This window comes from Nannospalax galili, unplaced genomic scaffold (genome assembly GCF_000622305.1).
Source record: "Nannospalax galili isolate Female #2095 unplaced genomic scaffold, S.galili_v1.0 scaffold293, whole genome shotgun sequence".
Classification (NCBI taxonomy): domain Eukaryota; kingdom Metazoa; phylum Chordata; class Mammalia; order Rodentia; family Spalacidae; genus Nannospalax; species Nannospalax galili.
The window spans coordinates 7,264,757-7,285,899 of NW_008337147.1; the positions used below are offsets into that span (position 1 = coordinate 7,264,757).

Consider the following 21,143-nt stretch of genomic DNA (forward strand, 5'->3'; position numbering starts at 1 on the left):
GTGTAGGAGCACCCTTTTTACAGAAGGAATGCTTTTAAGTGCTATAGACACAGACATTTTCACTGTGAGTCTAGCAAGGTCAAAGCTTCTGGGCTCCTTCCAAGGACATTGGATGAATTTGAGAATTAGTGTTATACATGGCAAATTTCTCAGAAGCAATTTGTCTTAACCTCTCTGAATATGCATTCCGCCTACTTACATTTAATAACGGAATTTGCTTTAACTTATCCACATGTAAGGCCATTGTCATTCTCTTTCTCTCATATACTTCCTCTTTCATACATTTCAAAGATGTACAGGCCACCTCCAGCCTTGTGGTTGATAGGGATGATATGAAGGAAACATTACTAGATATGCAGAGTTTGGAGTTTAGTAAACATTTATGCTATTCTCAAATGCATCCATGTATAATAAAGAAACCACACCCTAGTATGTGAGCAGCTTCTGAGAAAACTTATCTCCTCACTGTGTTTTACTTCCAGTGGGCCATGGCATTAATTTTCTATATAAACATGCCACATGCTATCCCAAAATATAAGAAGGTAGTGGAAAATAAACAAGCTTGAAATATGCATAAGATTTGTCAAAAAGTAATGTCATATAATATATGTAAAGCAGTAAATTCATAAAAATAAGAATTTGTATTAATTTTCTAAATATTTTGTTTTGTAGCATTAGCTCTTTAAGATTTATTAATCATGCTTTATCATTTTAAACATTCATTTTAGTATATGTCATTTTATATTATTTTATTTTATTTTTAATATTTTATCGTGCGTGTGTATATGTGTGTGTGTGTGTATTGTCTACATATATATATAAGTGCACGTGCACCCTGCAATGGCTGTTGAAGTCAAATGAGGGTGTGAAATTCCCTTGGAACTGGAGTTAGGGATGTTTGTAAGCTGCCATGTGCATGCTGGGAATCAAACCCAGGTCCTCTGCAAGAGCAGACAGTACTCTTAACCACTGAGCCATCTCTCCAGCCCTATTCTTTATTTTAAAGGTCATTTTCCCCATTTAGTAAGTTCCAGGCTCCCAAAGCCTGGATCTGCCCCCAAGTGATTAACTTTCCAATGTTAGTTCGTATAAGCTTTGGAGAGACTGACTGAGCCCATTTGCCTCAGCATCAAAACTTAGCAAGGCCTGGACAAGAAAGATCTCTTTGTACAGATGGAGAAACTGGTAGAAAGTGCAATGAAAAGATCAGGGCCACAGAGACCTTTGAGAAGCCTCCGAAGATCATCATGGGTCCAGGACACATGAGCAAATTCGGTAGCCCCATCTGCCCAGAGCACAATGAATAGAGGCTGTGGTGCCAGCTAAATGTGTTCCTATGAAAAGCTTGGCATTTCTGAGATTTGCTGTTATGAGTTGGTACTCCCCGGTAAGAAGTTGGCTTAGTCTATTTCAAGTAGTGCAGATAATATATCTGCCCTCAAAACTGCCTAGAAGAAATATTTTACATCTATATTACATTAGCCAAGGTCTCCTAGGGATTACATTTAAATTGCTTTGTTTTACTTATATGTGCATTGGTAGCATATACAGCTGACTCTGTAGAAGATTAAAATGAGTAAAAGGATACGTCATCCATATACCATATTCGCTATACCTACGTGTATTGTGTGACAATATTCTTGAAGAGAGGTAAATAAACATCTACTCACCTCAGGTAAGGATTCAACAACAGACCAAAGTAAGAATATCATCAAAATCCAACATGCTGAACCAATGAATTTTATTGGGGTTACCAACAGAAGTATGATTGAGGGGTTAATTACAGGATCAGAAATGATACAAACACAGCATCACCACCAAAAGTCCACCTGAGCATGGATGATAGCTCATGAAAGCTGGAAATCTGGAGCTGGCTCCACAATTTGCAGATAACAAGTTGGAAACTGTCTCTTTCAGGCAGATCGACCTACCTGAGCTAATTCCTGACAGCTTGGTTGCTCTCTGGCTGTTCCAGATGGCTCAGCTTGTTTGAGAGTCTTCCAGGCAACTCGAGTGTCTCTTATGAGTCCTCAGAGCTTATATATGCTTGGGTAGGGAGGGGCTTGAAACTGATCAATTTTGTGAACTTCCTGGTTATTGAGTTGTTTATTTTCTTTTAGAACTCCCTATTGTTTACGTCCCCTTAGAATATCCAATCTTAAGGAAACGTCCTCCAAGAAGGAAGGTTTTATCTAGAAGGAAATTATTACAGAATTGCGTGTGTGCATGCTCATATGTGTGCACACACTGAAGTTCTAGGGTAGAGAGGTTTCTCTAGCAACATTTTCAGGGAATTTGAAGAAATAAGAAAATGCAGATTATTTCCTTTTTTCATAAACATATAGTAATCGAATTTCTGATAGATTTTCAAACCTCTCATTATAAGGCATTATTCTTTTAGATAATCAGAATATAGTACAGGAAAATACATAGTGATGCAAGCAATTTAGAAGCCAGGCTTTCGAGTTCCACGAGTAGCATCAATGGTCTGCCTTCTTTGTATCTTTTATGTGAATAAGGACAAGTGGAAGGTACTCTGAATTAGTTGTTTGATAGATGGAGAGACAACTCATTTGTAATGGGAAAGATGTGAGCATAGAAATTATGCAGACTGAGCATTCAATGCTAACTATACTTTATACAAGTTATTTAAAATTTTTATATTCCAGTTTTACTGATAATTATATGGGAATAAGGGAATTGACTTTGGAAAGTTATGTTGAGGATTCAGTGGGTAACTTTTGTAATGTCTCTGGCTATGGATACGTGATAAATTGAGGCTAATATTAATCAATAAATGAAATTCTAAACTTCCTAATAAGTCTAGTATAGAGTTGGAATTTATGCATTGTCCCAATAAATCTACATACCACCCTGTAATGTAGATATTGTCTTTTCATTTTGAATAATGAGAAAGTATACTTTCCCATGTTCGACTACGGGAAACTAAAAGATAATATTGAAAACAAGTTCCCTTGCTTACTATTACTTTCAGACAACTGTGAGATTAAACAATTGTGTCTGTTCGATTTGTTTCAGCCTGTTATCTTGTGTATTGGGGATATGAGAAAAGAGAATACTTCAAAATTATTCTCTTCAATGTAAAAAAAATAAGGATTAAAATGTAATTTTGTTATTTTAACTGGCAGAAGTTCATCAGTTAAAGAGATCAGGAATTGACAATTCCAAACAAAAAATAATATTCCAACAAAAATTGTTATATTTCTAACCCCTTACTATTTAATGAAATTTGAGTCTGGCTCTGTGAGAAAAACAACACAGTCCTTCAGATCAGAATATTGAATGAATTGGTTCTGCATCTACAAACTGGAAATAATGCGCTACAGTTCCAAAGTCTGTCATAAATTTATGTGACTCGAAAAAGCCAGATTATTCTTTTTGAGTGCCGCGAAGTACCCTCTCTATAGTCATTTTTAGTACTTACTATTGTTTCATTTATCCTAACTTGCAATGAGATTATTAAAACTTTCTCACAGCAAAGACATTTAGACATGACAATAGCAAAAGCTAATGGTGGTAGAATAGTGTTCTTGAAATTCTAGTTTGATCATTTACACAAAGATAAGATAATGAAAAGACAGAAGCTGTATTCACTCGGTGATAGGTGAAATACATTCTATGAGGTAGTCAGCTTTAATATCTTTATTTTCCAGATGAGCACATTGAGAATTCTAAAAAGTTAAGGAAATTGTCCAAGAACATAAAGATTCTAAGTTTCACTGTCAAAGTTCAAATCTCCATTTTATTTTGATAACAGATTACAATCTCCATATTGCCATCTTTGAGAATTTGTTGAGATAAGTGCATATCTTTAATCCTGGGGTCAAGCCTGTCCCTCTTCACATTTCCTGCCTTTTCCCTTACACTCCTTCAGCTAGAAAAAAAACCTTGAAGAAGAGACTCTGCCTTCCTTTCTTCTTTGGATTCTCAGGAGAAAGGCATATGATTTTTTTTTTTCCTAAACAACTGAGGGCTTGCTGTTGCAGAACATAACACACTTAATTATTTTGTCATCTTTAGGACCATCGTCACTGGAAGACCACTCACAAGAGGACTTTTTCATCCACTCCTTGCCATGACAAGCGTTAATGGAATCTGGCCTGTGGAGAGTCTGGGCTATGTGTGGGCCTGGTATCAAAGCAAGCCCAAGCAAGTTCCCCAAAGAGCAGCCTTTATAGCACAGCTTAACTCAGAAACATTCTTTCAAGGCACCACCCACCTTTTCCAGTGGGAATCTCCAGAAATGATCCTCTTGGAAACAGCATGTAAGGGGGGGGGGCATGTTAAATGTGTGCTTTCAGAAGGTCCAAGAAGGGAGGGTGTAAGCAAAGATGGAAAACTTAATCACCACTACCACCAAAATATTCCACTCAAGAATAAGTACACCCTGCAGCTGTTTAGCTCTGTTACATTCTTCAACATATTTTGCATATTTACATACACCAAGCATTTCCAAACAGCCTTGCGCTTGTTTAAATCCCCCATGGAGATGTCTGGTAAAGCAGTCATTGCTTGGTGAAGTTTACAAAACTGTTTCAAAATCATATACATATATATGATGAGCAGATATACCCTGTCATTCAGTCACATGGTAGAGAAATCTGGACTGATCCATCTACTTACCGGGTAATTCTAAAAAGTAAAAGCACCTATGGTTTAAAACAAAAAACGTAGAGAAAATGTCTCATTCGTTGAAGCTAATTCTTTTGAACTAAAATTACACGCAAAATGAAGCACAAATGAGCATCATTCTGTAACCCATTATTAGTCCTGAAATGGCCAAATGGCATTTTCTTGGTTGCCATTATCCCTGATCTTTGACTTAGTACAGTTCCTCAACTTTACTGATATAAAACTGAGAACATAAAAATTGTATGCATTTAGTGTGCACAGGACAGATTTCAGAAAATATTTTATACTTTTTTTTAGGTGTATGAGTGTATTGCCTGCATGTATTTAAGTGCAAACATGTCCTGCAATGCCAACAGAAGTCAGAAGAGGGTGTTAGATTTTCCTGGAACTGGAGTTAGGGCCAGTCATTAGCTGCTATGTGGGTGCTGGGTATTGATCCAGGGTCCTCTGCAAGAGCAATCAGTGCTCTTAATGGCCGAACCATCTCTCCAGTCCCATGAATAGCACAGTTTGATACAAACACACACACACACACACACATACACACACACACACACACACACACACACACATGTGCACACATTGTATAATGATTACCATAGCCAAATTCATTAACACATACATCATCAAAAGTGTGTGTAGTTTTGGGGGGTGGGGCAGGAGAAGGGGGGAGGGGAGAAAAAGTAAGAATACACAGCCTTAGATTTCTCCTGTAAATGATTTCTTCTGGAAACCCAAAACACACAAAACCACACATAACTCACTTGAAAAAGGCTAGGAAACTTTCAACAGAAGGAATGGGAATAGTTTAAAGCTATATTTTCCTTTTAGCAAGATCCACAAGAGTATAGAGTGTCATGCTTAAGGGGGAACAGATTTTGTATGTTTTGGCAAGATATTTAATCCTCTGTTGCTATATTTGGCTCTCTGCAAATTGTCTCTTGTACAAGCACAGAGCAAAGATCAATGCTGGTGTTCTTCATTCAGCCACAGCCAAACTTGGTATGGAAAGTAAAACACTGGTGTTTATGTATTGTGTCCAGCAGTCTTGCAGCTCATTATTGATCAGCAGCATTCCATAGTATGAACTCCTACTTTGCACCTTAAATTTATCAAAACATGTTTGCTTTTCTGTAACAGTTGTCCACTACTTAACTGATAGCAGATGGAATATTTCAATTTGGACAGAAGTGTTAAGGCTTTCCCACCACACCAATGTGGTTATCTGTGGCTATTTAGTCTAATGAGGTGCTTAGAGACTTAGGACATCAGAGAATGGACATAAATTCACCCAAAGAAACAAAAAAAAAATTCAGTGGTAGGTGACTGTCCCCAGAGGAAACATACTTCACTGAAACAGAATCTACACTTTCATGTCTCTGAGTTCTTATATTATATAAATATTACACAACCTCTTGGTTACTCCAGCCCCACAACAGGCCAAAAACACTTCATGAAACATGTGAAGAAGCAACAGCAATTTCCCTAATGTGCAATAATTTAAAGCGAAGAGTCTCCAGCACACAAATGCCCATAGGAACATTGTGTCTTGCTATTTCTGATGAAATATTAAGTCTTCTTTGATTATAAAGGCCAATTAAAAAATACCATCAAAATATATTGTATGGGATTTGCAAAAAAAATCATTATTTTTAATCACTGAAGGCCAGTGATAATTGTGGTAGAATGACAATCACTATTTTTTTAATTTTATTATTTTTTACTTTATGTGTATGCGTGTATTGCCTGCATGTAGGTAAGTGCACCTGTGTTGTGCAATGCCCGCAGAGGACAGAAGAGGCTGTCAGATCCCCTGGAACTGGAGTTATGGACAGTTGTTAGCTGCCATGTGGGTGCTGCAATTTGAACCTCGGTCTTCTGCAAGAACAGCCAGTATTCTTAACCGCTGAGCCATCCCTCCAGCCCTGAAAATCACTATTTTTAATCACTGAAGGTCAGCAATAACTGTGGTAGAATGACTCCCAAAGATAGATAAACACACATTCTATCCCATAGTACTTGAGAGCATATGGCATTTTACATGAAAATAGTATTTTGCAGATAATGATTATGAAATATGAACATCATCCTGAATAATGCAAATAGAGCCAATAAAGACAGGGAATTTATGTAAGGAGGAAGAGGGAATGAGAGAATGACACCATGTGCAGATGATGTCTCTGAAGGGGAAGAGGGGTCCATGTGTGAAACACTGTGGAAGCTGGAAGGAAACTGGAAGGAAGCATCAAGGAAATAGATAGTCCTTGGAACATATGAAGAAGGAGTAGTCTATACTTTGTGTCCTGCTAAGAAAAAAATCTGTGTCAAATACCTAACAGGTGCAGAAATGTAAAATAATCTATTGGTATTAAGCCATTATATTTGTAGTAATTTTTTGCAGCAGCCATAAACCCCTCATATACTACCCCAGACTAAATATGACAGAATGTAATGAAGGCTATGCCAAATTATTTCACCTGCATTGCTGGAGGACATTTTTATTTTTAAGAATGCTTTCCAAGTGGGGCATGGTGATTCATGCCTTTACTCCCAGCATTCTAGAGGCAGAAACGTGTATTTCTTTGTGATCTGGGTCAACCTGGTCAAATTCCAGTCCAGCTGGGATTACAGAGATATTCTGTCTCAAATGACCCCCCCTCTAAAAAAGAATGTTTTTCAAACTCACATATTCATATTAAAATGACTTAATAATAGAGAGAGAGTCTGTATAAGGACTGAAGAACTATGTATAACTTCCTTTAAAAATACAAGCTCTTCAAGTTCTTTCCAAGGTAATTTCTTTCATATGAGGGAATTAAGGAAAGGTTTTTTTCTTTTATTTCCCTCTTGTTCATTTGTCTCTTCATATTGCTTACAGAAAATACTATGTCAAGCATTGTGAAAACAAAACAGTAAATACATATGAATAACTTAGAAGCACCATATTAAAAACATTCTCAAGGGGCTAAAGAGATGGCTCAGCGATTAAGAGTGCTGGCTGCTTTTGCAGAGGACCCAAGTTCAGTTCCCAGCACCCAAATGTTGGCTAAAAACTTTCCATAATTACCGTTCCAAAGGGATCCAATGCTCTCTTTTGGCCTCCCCAGGCATTACATGACATGGGTGCACTTACCTTCAAGGCAAAACACTCTTACACATAAAAATATAAATAAAATAAATAAATTTTTCAAGACTCCTGCTGTTACATAATTAGTCCATTTCACTTGCTCTACCATCATAAACATTTGTTTTATAGTCCACTCCAAACTTTAAAATATAAATGCCTTGGCTCTAGAAATTAACCTCATAGAAAATCTAAGATGAGATTTTATTTTAAAAAAAGTCATTTAAATGCAGAGGAAACAAAAAGAAGTTTAGTTACTCTTCTAGAAACATAAAAGCAATTGTTAAAGTCACATTAAATTATTTATTGAACAGATTAAAGAAAATGACATGTTTTATAACAAAGTCTTTCATCATTTTATATTATTGACAATAGTTTGGAGTCTTGCACTTTAAGAATAAATGGAAATTTTAGAAATCTCTTCCTCAACCCCAAAAAGGACCAAAAAAAAAAAAAACATAACTTTACAATTATAAAGCCAAAAGATTAAAAAATAAAAAAAAATATATTTTTTCGTTAGTTACAAATGATGAAAACTTTACAATTATAAAGCCAAAAGATTAAAAAATAAAAAAAATATATTTTTTCGTTAGTTACAAATGATGAAATAACTAAGATCAGTTTATTTCCTTTTCTGGAAATGTGAAATCAAGGTAGCATGATTTCTCAAAGAATTAGCAAACCTGAAATTTCACTGTAGGTTGGTGTTGTAAGGTACTATTTCTACTATTAGTTTTCAGTTTACCTTATCAAGTGATGAATATGAAGTTTACCATGCTGTATATCTTTTTCTTTACAAAAGCATTTCACCTTATCTAGGTGCTCATGATAAAAACAAAAATGAATCCATATTTTCCCTTTAAATATATTCACTTTAAAATAATAAAAAAGAACTCACATAAACAGCTTCCTTACATTGTATATCCTTAATAAAAACCTATGGAATAGTGTTTGTAAATCAGATAGGATATTTCCAAATATATATAACCTAAACATTAAATGTGTAAAATATCATTATATTTGACTCTAGCCACAACAAAGAAAAAATGTCCACCTCTACTAGTATTAAGACAAAAGTTCACATCTTTGGCAGAAATGAAGAAAATCTAATCGTTTAAAAGAACTGATCGTAGGCCAAAGTGTAGTAGTCAGAAATTATTCAAAAGGAAACTAATTGATCATCATGTGCCATTTTCTAGAAGAGCAGTTGTCTTTATTAACTTACAGAAATGAATTGGTAAAATACACTTAAGTCTATTAGAATTCCCTGAAATTTTAAATATATTTAGAAATTTTCGTTGGATCAAAATAAGTTGAACAAAACTTCAAGAATATTCTTTTGATTAAACATTTTTCATCAAAAAAGTTTCAAGAAAAAAAGAGCACAGTTGAAATTAAGAAATTTAAACAATAAACTACATAGTTTAGAAATCCCTAAAAAGCACAAAAAGAAAAAAAAATATATTGCAAAATTATAAAAGTCCTATCTTCATGAGCAAGAGACCACCGCAGTTAGGCTTTTTGAAGTTACTGAAACTGAGATTACCCTGCAATTGCCACTCATCCCCCAACCACCAGAGCCATTCTTCTTTGACAATCTATATCTGTGTCTTCAAGTACATTTCAGGATAAAAATGATAGTCTAATGTTTCTAACACCATTTTAATAAAAGTTTTAGTGTTTTAATAATAGATTTAAAGGGTTCCTCAACTTTTAGATGTTTTGGGAAACTTAACTGCAATTTATTTCTCAAACCTCGACTATGTCTAAAAGATATACCTGCAGGGAAGGAGAAAAAGAAAAAGAAAAAGAAAAGCTTAGTCCCTGGCATGTTGTCCATTTAAATTTGCAGGCTCACTTTGCTTTAGGTCCCGTGAAGTTTCTTCTGTCTTCCCACAGCTAGGAAGGTAATCCGTCATAGGAATCCTAACTGCCATCAATACCCTTTTGTAACTGTAACAATTGAGTGAAGTCTTTCCATCCTCAATAACAGACACAGTGTCAACATCTGCTTCTAATAAAGTTGTTTTATTTTTTTCTCAAGTAGAGTAAATCCGCTGACTATGATGGTAAAAGGGTTGCTTCCCCCTCCCCTTTCCATGCAGGAGATTTTGTTTCCACCATACTGAGCAAATTTTCCTCCAAGGCAAGTTAAAAAAAAAAAAAGTGGATAATTCAAAAGAAACATTCTTATTCCAGGTGCCAAAAAGTCCAAAATATAACTGAAAAATATAAACAGGTGGTTTAATGGCATGACCCTTTTCATTTTGGAGGCAGGAATAGACTTGTGGATGATACAACTCTGAGTTCAGCCTACATATGACTAGAAATTTAATTAACTTTCATTCAGAAATGGCACAGTAAAAAGACAGAGTTAATTAAGAATTTTACCTTCTGTCTCTTGTACCTAGTAGGAGAGAAAGATTCTCCTTGCGATGAGCTCTTAAGAAAAGCAATAGTGTGTCTATTTGGTTGCTGTAGAATGAATATGCTGTGTGAAGAGGAGGCTTATTTAGGAGCTCAATTTAACTTGCTGAAAAGATGGACATTTGTGGTAGATGGCATTCATTTGAATATCTATACTGTGAACTGAGTCATCCATCTATACATGATTTCTAACTTTCACAGCCTGCCTATTAGTTAGTAGTAACCCATTTTAGTCATGAGGTAAATAAATGAAGTTCCAAATCACACAATAAATTGTGGATAAGAAAGAATTCCCAGAATGATGATGTTTCCATTAAATCATTCTGTTCCCTGTTCATTTCCCAGTCAAACCTTGAACATATGCACCTTACTTTTCCACCCCTTACTGCCACTGCTCCTGCTTACTTAATTCATCAAATACCATTTCACACAAGGACACTCAGTAAGGGATGGAATACAATGTTTAAAACTACACACTCTGACTGCCGCTTTAAATTATAACATCAAAATACAGTTAGATAGTGAGCATAAAGGCTAGTTTCTGTCCCATATTCAGCCAGCCTTAGAAATGGGTAAACACTGTTTGAAAATAAATAATGAGCTCCTATGGGAATCTTTTATGCTAGTGTTTAGAATATTTTTTAATGTCATAAAGTTGAGGAAATGTATTCTTCATTGTTTTTGTAGTCCACCAGGTAAATTTTATAAATTTTAGAACACTAATGGCCATTTAGGGGTGGTGGGTTAAGATAAGATAAATAATCTTAAGAAGAAATGGAGAAAAAAGAAGTTGGAAAATAGAAGGATGGCTAACCTTCTTAAGAAAGCACATTCATTTGATTATTAAAATGTTTCAATGCTCTCTAGAAATTAATAAAATAGGATCAAATATACTTTTAGCATTCTAAATAGCCCATGTTATGCTTCTCAGTCTAGATAGTTCATTGATGGAAATATAGATTGCATTTAGAATAAATAAGATTTTCCAGTGTCTACAGATCTTCAGATAGCCTGAATGAAGGTTAACTTGTAAGACAGTCAAAGGTGGAGTGGTTCCAGCGAAGTCACAGCGCAGGTGGTAACCTTCAAAAATGCAGGTTGGAAACCTATAGGGCCAACTGCATACTGTAATGTGAGAAATACAGATCCAGAGGGTAATATCATTTTATATATGAAGTAATTTCAAATTATTATATAAAATTATAATTTCTCCTCTCTATTATTTCTGGTGGTTAGGGTAATATGACAATTTTTGAGGGATGCTAGACAGTTACAGAGATGTGTTCCCTCTCTCTCCACTAGATTTGGATCCACTCCTTTGGTGACAATGTACCAATGATATCTGGGCACAGAGGGAGCACTCTCATCTTTGCTGTATATAACAGAATACAGATTCTTCACTTTTCTTAGGCCTCCAGAGCCAAAAAAAAAAAAAACCAATATATGTTTTGTCCATACTTATTAGGAGAAGAAGCAAATTCTAAATATGGGCCAAAACCACTGAATTATCTGCTCTCTCTTCTTCAATTCAATTTGGAAGTGAAAAAGGAAAGAAACAACGAGGTAATACCTGTTATCTTCGTCTTAATTGGGAAAACCCAATTGAATGACCTCAATGAGTTGGAAGTGTGGTACTATTATAAGAGATATGGAAGGTAATAGGTTCCAAGGAAAGACGACGTAAATAACACCCACTGACTCTTCTCTTGGGAATTTCTGTGTACATGAATTTAAAAACTCAGAAGGATTCAAAACAAAACCAACTTCATAGATTCATTCAATTCTATAATCCACATAGTTGGGCAAGTAATAAAACAATTTTATCAATTCAAAGTCTAGATCAACATGTTATAATTTAATGAGGCCACTCTCTAGAAATTTAAATTTGTATCATTGGTGATTGGAAGATATTTCAAGTCTAGACTCTACATTAGTAAAAATGTGTATACTATGTTAAAGAAAATAAAGCTAAGAAGAAAAGATAGAGTATGCACATACAAGAGAGGGCACAGGTTTATAAGGCAAAACACAGCCAAAAAGGACTCTAATGCATAAAACATAGCCAAGTGAGATATGTGGAAATGAACTGCAAGAATTCTAACTGTGCTTGTTTTATTGTCAACGTGTAGAATATTCATAGCCATGATGTATAAAATTAAAGATGGAAACTAGTGTTTTCTTGGACATTCCCTTTCCTGTAGGTGGAGAGAGATGGGAGAAATTAGAAAAACTCTATCAATAAAAGCATCTACACTGTGCCAACTTTCTGTGTAACTAATGGATGAGAATAACTGACAGAAGGAATGGACTCTGCCTTTGAATCCTGAAATTGTCATTAACTGCTAACTTCATGACCCTAAACTTTCTCTAATTGTTCCTTTACGATAATCCAAAGATTAATTTATATGTCACAGTATATGTGAAGTTCAGTTCTCAGATTTTCAATTTTTATCCCAGTTCCTACAATTGCAGTATAAATTTTGTTTTGCTCCAATATTTGAGAGAGATTAAATTGCACTTAAAATCTTGCAAAATGTTCCAATTAAAATATTACACATAGAATAAATCAGGGTTTTATAATGTGTCGTCTTCCTTTCCTGGTATCATTCCTTTGAATTCTCGCCAGGAAATAAAATTATTCAAAATATGACTTTTGAACTTGCCATGAATGAATAATTAGAAATCAGGAAAATTAACCACTTGCATCTACAGGTGACAAGGTTAAAAGCATTTCTACCAGTATAGAAATTGTGCATAAACTCTAGTTCTATTTACTAAATTTGACTGGACTAGAGTGAGAGTCATTATTCATTGGGCACAATTTCTGCCTCAAAGTTTAGGCACACTTTGTTAATCAGCCTTCAATTACTCTTTGGGAGAAATCAAAGCCATGAAAAGGATTTTCTTTTTGTGTGACCCTTAAAAAATAAAGTCCCTTTCAAACCTACAAATTCATAACTGAAAATTAAGTGAGCTAGCATGGAATTACATCTTCACTGAGATTTAATGCAAAAGCAATACTGCATTGGTTTGTCTATGGTAACGCTACTACTGTAAAAAGGATAAACTATCAAACACTTGAGGTACCCTAGAAAGCACAGACACAAGTGCACCACAGACATTTTAAAGATCCGCATTTTAAACATTTTTGCCAGTGCTTCTCTGAAAGCAAGTTCTTTAAACAGAACTCAACAATTTTTACAATATTTTTAAAAAATACATCCCTCAAAAATATCCCCTCCATGCTAAACCAAACTTTCCGTATTTCTACAAAAATAGATGCACATAGAGCTACAATTGTTCTCCTGAAAGAATGAGTGTTTTCATTTGTGGTTCATCTTTTCCTGACAAGGTGGCTGGTGAAAAAAGGAAAAAGAAAAAGAAAAAGAAGAAACAAACTAATCCAGGTACTAGTAAAATTAAGAAAGTAAAAACAGGAGTTGCATGGCTGACAAAGGCTCAGATGAGGGAAAACAAACAAAACGTTTTTCTTCATTGACTAAGACCCACTCTGCTTTCACTAGGAAAGGTTCAAAGCTAAAGCCAATGAACTGACACTTCCTCTTCTCTGTCCTTGTTTCCAATGTCCCATTGCCAGATGGAAAGTCCCAACGGCTTATTTTCCTAGTGGCCCTTAGATGCAGGCTGCAAGTTGACCCGCGAATGCGGTGCTTCAGTACCAAGCTGATTCTTTGCTCTTGTCTTGATGCTGTAGACCTGAAGAAGAAAATGGTAAATATGAACAACAGTAATCCATATGCACACGTAAATGTTCATAATCTGCAAAGTATAAGGTACAGAAACTCAAATCTAAGCAGTCCTGAGAAACAATTTAAGGACAATATAGTCTCTCGAAAGACTAAGGAATGCACGTGTGAATAGAGCTCTATATTAGAACGTGCTATTTATGTAGTAAAAACTCTTTGCTCTGCTTTTATTTACTTCGAGTACGGTTGCATAATAAGTACAATGAAATTTTAAACTTTCACTGTAGCCTCGAAAGGAGTTGTTACTGAAAGGAAAGAAAAGGCATAACCAATTTGGGGGCTTTTGAGCAATTGCTTGTAGACTAATTAAAGCTCAACTCTTTTGAAATTTACTTTTTGGAATGGGATTATTAAAAATCATAGGGCGTGATTAAATACGGCTAAAATGCAGTTTAGTATTATCAGTAAAATAGTTAGCCATAGTGAATAGAATGAACCTATATTCTATTTATTAATTTACTTATTTTTATTACATCATTTCCCAGAATGAATTTACCATGGTTTAGAGAAGTTCACAGAACCCAGCAAGCAAGTAAAATGGAATTAAATTAAAAACAGTGACAACAAACAAATGAACACAGGTTAATTCTAACTGATATGTTAAAAAGGAAGTATACTTTAAAAGATTTATAGAAAATCTTTAAAATAAAGATTTATAGAAAATCCGACTTGGATTGAATACAATCTTTTGACTAATTTCTGATACGGGAAATTAGCACAGCACCTTCCCTTCACATCAACCTGAAGTTATTTTTGTTCTGTTTGTGTGCATTTTTCCTGCTTTATTACACTGTAACTCACAAATACACATGTTCATATTTAAGGTGTATACTGAAATATGTGTGTGTATAGTGAAAAAGTTACTACAATCAGTTATGATATCTATCACTTCTTCCAGTTTGTTTTATTTTTCTATTTGAGGCATATTTCCTGGGTATGTGAACACCCTGAATACACTCTTGAGTCCTTTAGAACCAAATCCAAAATGCGAAGTGAAGCCTTTGAAATAAGTGGGTAGAAAGAGCGCACTAATGTATGGGTGCAGGATCGCAGGCTATTTTCCTGACTGAGTTTAAAAATGTATGTCCAGGCTGGATACCAGCATTTAAAAAAATGACCCTGGATAGTATTAAATTTTGATTGTTACCAAAGAGTATTTCTTGTCCCTCTCTACCTGTTGAAGAATTTTATTAAATGGATATCATTATAAAAACAGGTAAACACCAAATGTAGATTTGGGAAGATGTTCAAAGACGACAACACAGAGTACAAATAAAAGAGTACAAAAAGCACCTCCAAACTGGAAGTCTCAGTCTAGACGCTGCGGAGCTCTAGTGTATTAAGAATTGTCTCAGCATTCTTTTACTGAGTTTATTACCACTTTCCTTGGACGCAGAATTAATATTTACCCCATTTCAAAGAAGAGGAGGATAAAAGAGGCGAGGGAAGGGAGAAATAAAAGCATCAGGGTTGTATCATGACATTCGAATTTGCTTTACTCATTTTCAGATAATTTTGTGGGTAGAATAATTTGCAACCTGACATAGTCTCTGTGGGGTGACTCTATAATCTAAGCCACTTTGACTGACAATTTGCTGACTACATAAATATTTTTCTCATTATTAATACTTCTCATCTTTTGTGTGACTCAGTATTCCCACAGTTGAGTACTGCATCAATCTACAGAATGTCAGCACTGCAAGTCATGAATATTGTTGTAATCATCAAGTGGTTTGAATTTTTTTCTTCTTCTTGAATAAAGGCAATCCCTAGTTTGATGTGCAAAGACATATGACTCCTTCAGAATCATGTTAGTTTTTTTCCATAGCAAGTATGGAATCACTTAATATGGATTCATATTTTTCAACTAGAATAACAGAAGTCATTCTCTCATTATAAATTCATCTCTTCAATGTTTGTTTCCATGTCTTTGTATTCCTCCAAAGTAAAATTATATAAAAGCAATTCATCTGCCAATTCATCTATGGCCTTACCAGTATTGAATAATTATTGGTTCCTGATGGTATAGCTTTCCCTTGGTGGTAGGATATTAAAAAAAAAATCTTTTCTTTAATTACCAGGCATTATTTTCTATAAATTTCAAAATAAGCATAATGAACAAGAATGAGCAATAGCAAAAGATCCTAATATGTCCCTCCAGAAAAACAGAAGTGTAATTTTTCTCCTGAGGACAATTATTGATGGCAGATCAGGATCCTTAAGAGTCAGACATTTATTTAGTTTTCCCCAGATAAAATGAAAAGAGACAAAATTGTTAGTCATGATCTTTATGTGGTCCATGTTCATGTGGTATACCTCAAACTGTTGTTGCCAGAACAAAATCTGCTGCAAACTTTACTCTGATTTGGGCTTCCTTGGTCCTCCAATGCAAATCAAACTTACATAAAACTAGGTCATAACACACCGAGACTTCCATCGGCTGTCAGATGACTCAAGTTTGCTTTTCTTGTGTTAGAATCCAGATTCAGCTATATTCTTAAGTCTGTTAGAGTTTTTATTAGAAAGCAAAATGAATACCAAACGAGACAATGCTAGAAAACAGTCTTTGAATTTGGAGATGCTTGGCATTGTGCTAGGATTTTTACATGAGATGGCTCATGTAATGCTCCCAGTGTTGCTCCGATAATGTATATTTTTCTAAGAGAGCTAAAACTAGGGAAAGCTTTACAAACCTGGAGCGGCAGACACAGATTTATAAAGAGGTGTTCTATCAGTTTGTCGCCTTAACTACAGCATAAACACTGTGTGGTTCTGTCAGTTGCAGATATAGCACTAGGCCACTAGCCACACTTCCCCAATCACCAAGTAAAAAGCCACTCACAAAATCAATTCACAAATTTCAAAAAAATCTGCTGTTAGATATACCCTCATTGAACTTAACTGATGTCAAGTGTAACAAAATAAATCTCTTAGTGATTTTTTATCAACTATGTTAAGCTGACACATCTAAGACATGATAAAGAATTACACAGTAGTCTATTATACTTTAGAAAATCATTGCTTTAGTGTAATAACTCAACATCAGCTAATGTATTTTCCTATGCTTATCTATAATGCATCTGTCCCAGTCCCACCAGATTTCCCAGGTGTGAACTTTTAAAAAATAGTGGTCACTTGACTGATGACTTTGTTTGCTTGTTGTAAATCAGAAACAACCCAGGAAACAAAGTTCTATTATTGACTTCAGAGTTTGAATACAAGATGTACTTAGAAGAAAAGTCTGAGAGAAAAATGAAAGCTCGGAGACACATTTCCTAACTTCAGTTCCAATACCAACACCAACACCACCTGATCACCACAGATGAAAAAAATAATAATAATATCCAAGCCCAAGCAAACAAACTTGGGGTAATTAGTGATGAGAAAGAAATCTGGTTATAGGAGAGGCTCACAGTTTGCTTTCATTTCAAAATTTGAGAGTCTGGCAGTCAGTCTGTTCAGGATGCTAAAACAAAATGCTGCAAGCTGGGCTGCTTATTTTAGCACAGATGACTTCAGCATGATTTAGAGGCTCAGATCTAAGATCAAGACACCAGCAGATTCGGTGTCAGGTGAGGGCTTGCTCTCTGGTTTAAAAATGGTGCTTTCTTGTTGTGTACTTAGGCAGAAGGGGTGAAAGTTTCTCTCAGGCCCATTAAGAGGTGTCATGGATCCCATTCCTAAGGCCTCTGTGCCCCCCATGACTTTCCCACCCCACAAAGGCCCCACCTAACACCACCACTTGAAGGGTTCAGATTCCAACATGAACTTCTGAAAGAACAGCAATATGAAGATCACAGTACTAATCTGACAATAGCATTGTCAATGGGAATAATGTCCCCATCCATGGAGAAATCATGGTCCAGCTTAAATTTCAAGAGGTGACAGCTCACAGTTTGGTGTCTGGCAAAGGATATGGATATAAGGAAACAGAATAGCAAGAAGCTATACTCTTTTTCTTTTCATTCTCTTTTTTTCAATTGAATCTGTGATTTTCATATACTATATCTTGATTGAATTTAGATCTCTGTAAAATAGGATGTTTTTAAGGATGAAAAGCGTGCAGACTTTCCCCTTGCTAGCTTCCTTCAGCTCCAAGGCATTTTGTGAAAATCTCCTAAAGGTCCTTTTGAAGGGCACAGTAATTGCACCTACTGGTACTCCTGTACCCTACAACAGAAGAAATGGCATGGGCCACTTTATATAGGCATCCTGGAGGGATTATAGATCCAGAGATAGCTCACTGCCAATTTAACAGACACTAGAGAATAGAGGAACTGGTGGGGAAGGGGAGAATTTGAAAATAGCACTAAGATAGGAATGAGAAGACAACAGCAAAAAGCAGACAGCAACCTATTAACAGCATATTTGGGAATATGAATAACTTTCTAGAACTAGGGAATAATCCAATTGGAGAAGATTGGGAAGCACTTGAGAATGAGTTTCAACTGTAAATGGGATTTTGTTTTAAGTTAGAGCAATGGAGATATCACAGGACAAGCTAAAGAACAACTAAATATGGCAACCTTTTCTACCATTAGGTAGAAATCATAAACAATAAATTAAAAATAAAATTTTACACCACTGCAGAGTTAAGTTGGGGGGACTTGTGATAGCCGTATCCCATTAGATCAGCATACCCCAATTCTAAGGAGGCATGATCATTTGACAACACCATCAACCACAGTTCTCTAAATTGAATATGTTTCCAATTATTTTTACTGCTGGAGATAAAAGAAGCAACTACACAATGGGAAACATACTGCTGAAAAGAGAAGAAAAATGGGATATAAAATTTGTAAGTGTGGATAAAATATATAAGACCTGAAAAGGATAGAAAGTACCTAATAAATAAGTACAAACTTCATTTAATCAATATTAAGTTTCCATATAAACCATTTAGATTAAGAACACTTGCTATTAGATTAACAAACTGGCAGCTGATTCCAGGGAATAACCCCTCCCCCCATGATGGAATGTTGCACCCAAATACCCAAACTTTATCCACTTGACAGCTCATGCTGACACTGACAAATGATCAATAAGACATGTAAGAGGCAGCCTTACTCTTTTCTATGGCTCTATGAAATTAACAATCAAATGATAACACAATTTCATTTGTTTGCCCTACCCAGACACTCATGTTAAATACAAGTTAAGGTTTCTAAATGAGATTTATGTGAGTATAGTGAGTGTAGCTCAGTAAATTACTATTAACTCAATATGACATTAGGTGACTATCACAACAGATCATGTATAATCACCACATAGATCATCTTTTATAATTTGTAAAACATATTCTTAATTCCAAAGCATCATATAATTTTTGTTTAAAAAATTAATATTAATGGTGTTTAGAAAGTAAATGGTCTAAGATATTTTCTCTGTCATCAGAGCACTAAGTATATTTAGACCTATGAACAGATGACTTCACAAGCAATATTATATTGTAAAATTACTTCATATCAGCACACATTACTTTGATTTTGGGGAGATCTCATAGTGTTTATTCTACACTGTGACAGTTCTCTATGAACATACATCCTTAGCCTACATATGGTCATACACATACATATATATGTATAGCACACACACTTGTTATTTGTATGAATACCTTAGGAATTATATCTTCTTGAAAATGTATTAATATAATTGTTGAATCTGAACATAGGCATATTTATACTTATTCAAGAAGCTCATAATCACAATAACTTTTTACTATTTGTTATTATCATAGATGTAATGTGTCTGTTTCTATAGGCATTTATTTCAGTATTAGTATAAGTGCGCATTGTATGATTATGGTATTTCTCCTCATTTTACTCTTAGTAATTTTTACGCTTTTCAAAGACTAATGTCCTCATTGACCTCTATGTAAATTTTGTGCCTAGAGCATGTGAGTGCTTGTTTCATCTGCTATAAATATTTTTGCCTATGTGAAGGTTTAACTTCATATTTAATATGTAAATGATTGATAATGTTTCATAGTCGTTACAAATAAGATACATTCTTCTTGAACCAGATCAAAGTTAAATTATGGCATTTCAAAAATAGTTAAGTATCTTATGATTACAACTCTTGCACATTAATGATGAAAGATACCTATCTATGGATAAGGACTTACTAGTGAAAGAAGGGTTTTCTGCTTGAGATATTTTCTGGAGGCACATTTAGAATTTACTGAAAATCTCCACATAGTAGTTTTGTCTGGAACAATGAGATACACTGCCTGAACTTGTCAAAATGTCTTTAAGTTTAAATTCAAAAGAAAAATAGAAATGTACAACCCACCTAACCCAAAGTTGCCAACAGACAATAATTTGCTACTTTACCATAAGACCAACACCTGCACACCTAGGGCAAACACTGTGACAAGCCAGCTATTTGCTACCTGGAGTTTCCCATTGCTCTAGTTTTCCCAGACAGCAAGCCACATTAGTCAGTCTGCCCTTTCTGAGCCTTCCTCTCTCCAAAACCACAAACTCTGCTGTGCAGGGAATCTCTAGCTTTTAGCGTTTGGCCACATCCACTTCTCAGACTGACATATATTCCAGTGCCCAGATGGAAAGAAAACTGGCAAATTCCTAAAGCCTCATAATATGCAGTCAGAAATGTGAAACTGGCATTTCAGAAATGAACTTATGGACAAATCTAAATGTAAATCATATAGTTGAATTGTTATTTATCATCATGGCCATTTATTAGGCTCCAAACTTGTACATCAATGTGATGATTTCCTCTTAGGTGATAGGATCTGGGGATCATGAGGAACAATATGAAATTTAGACACTGCTTACCAATTCATGACCTCATTCCAAAAGAAGATATAAAGAAACCTTGAACTCAGAAACAAAGAAAGGAAGAATAGAGTACAATGCAATACTCTTACGTAATTTCTTCTACAGACTTTCTCCCGGAACCCAGAACTCAGAGAAGGAAGGAAGGAAGGAAGGAAGGAAGAAAGAAAGAAAGAAAGAGGTTGGATCACTTGTTGTAAGTGAAACCACAAGTTATAGTACTCTCAAGAGATTCTAACTATCCAGCCATCTGTTGGATAACACTGCAGCCAAACATGCATCTTTAAAGAGATTTCTAGGTTATACAGTGACAGCTTTACGACTCAGAAAATAGATAATCCAACCAGAGGAAGAGTTAATTGAGATCATTCCTTG

At 35.2% G+C, this 21,143-nt stretch overlaps 1 protein-coding gene across 3 annotated transcripts in view; it reads right to left on the reverse strand.

Annotated features, from left to right (window-relative positions):
• Positions 1 to 9,308: 9,308 nt before the first annotated feature.
• The window catches only part of Vgll3 (vestigial like family member 3), a 44,705-nt gene continuing 32,870 nt past the window's right edge, over positions 9,309 to 21,143 (reverse strand). For all 3 annotated transcript variants that reach the window (XM_017797917.2, XM_029563160.1, XM_017797916.2), the window contains exon 4: positions 9,309 to 13,921. In XM_017797917.2, the coding sequence (XP_017653406.1) occupies positions 13,878 to 13,921 (44 nt within the window). In that variant the 3' untranslated portion in view covers positions 9,309 to 13,877. The remainder of the gene's footprint in view (positions 13,922 to 21,143) is intronic.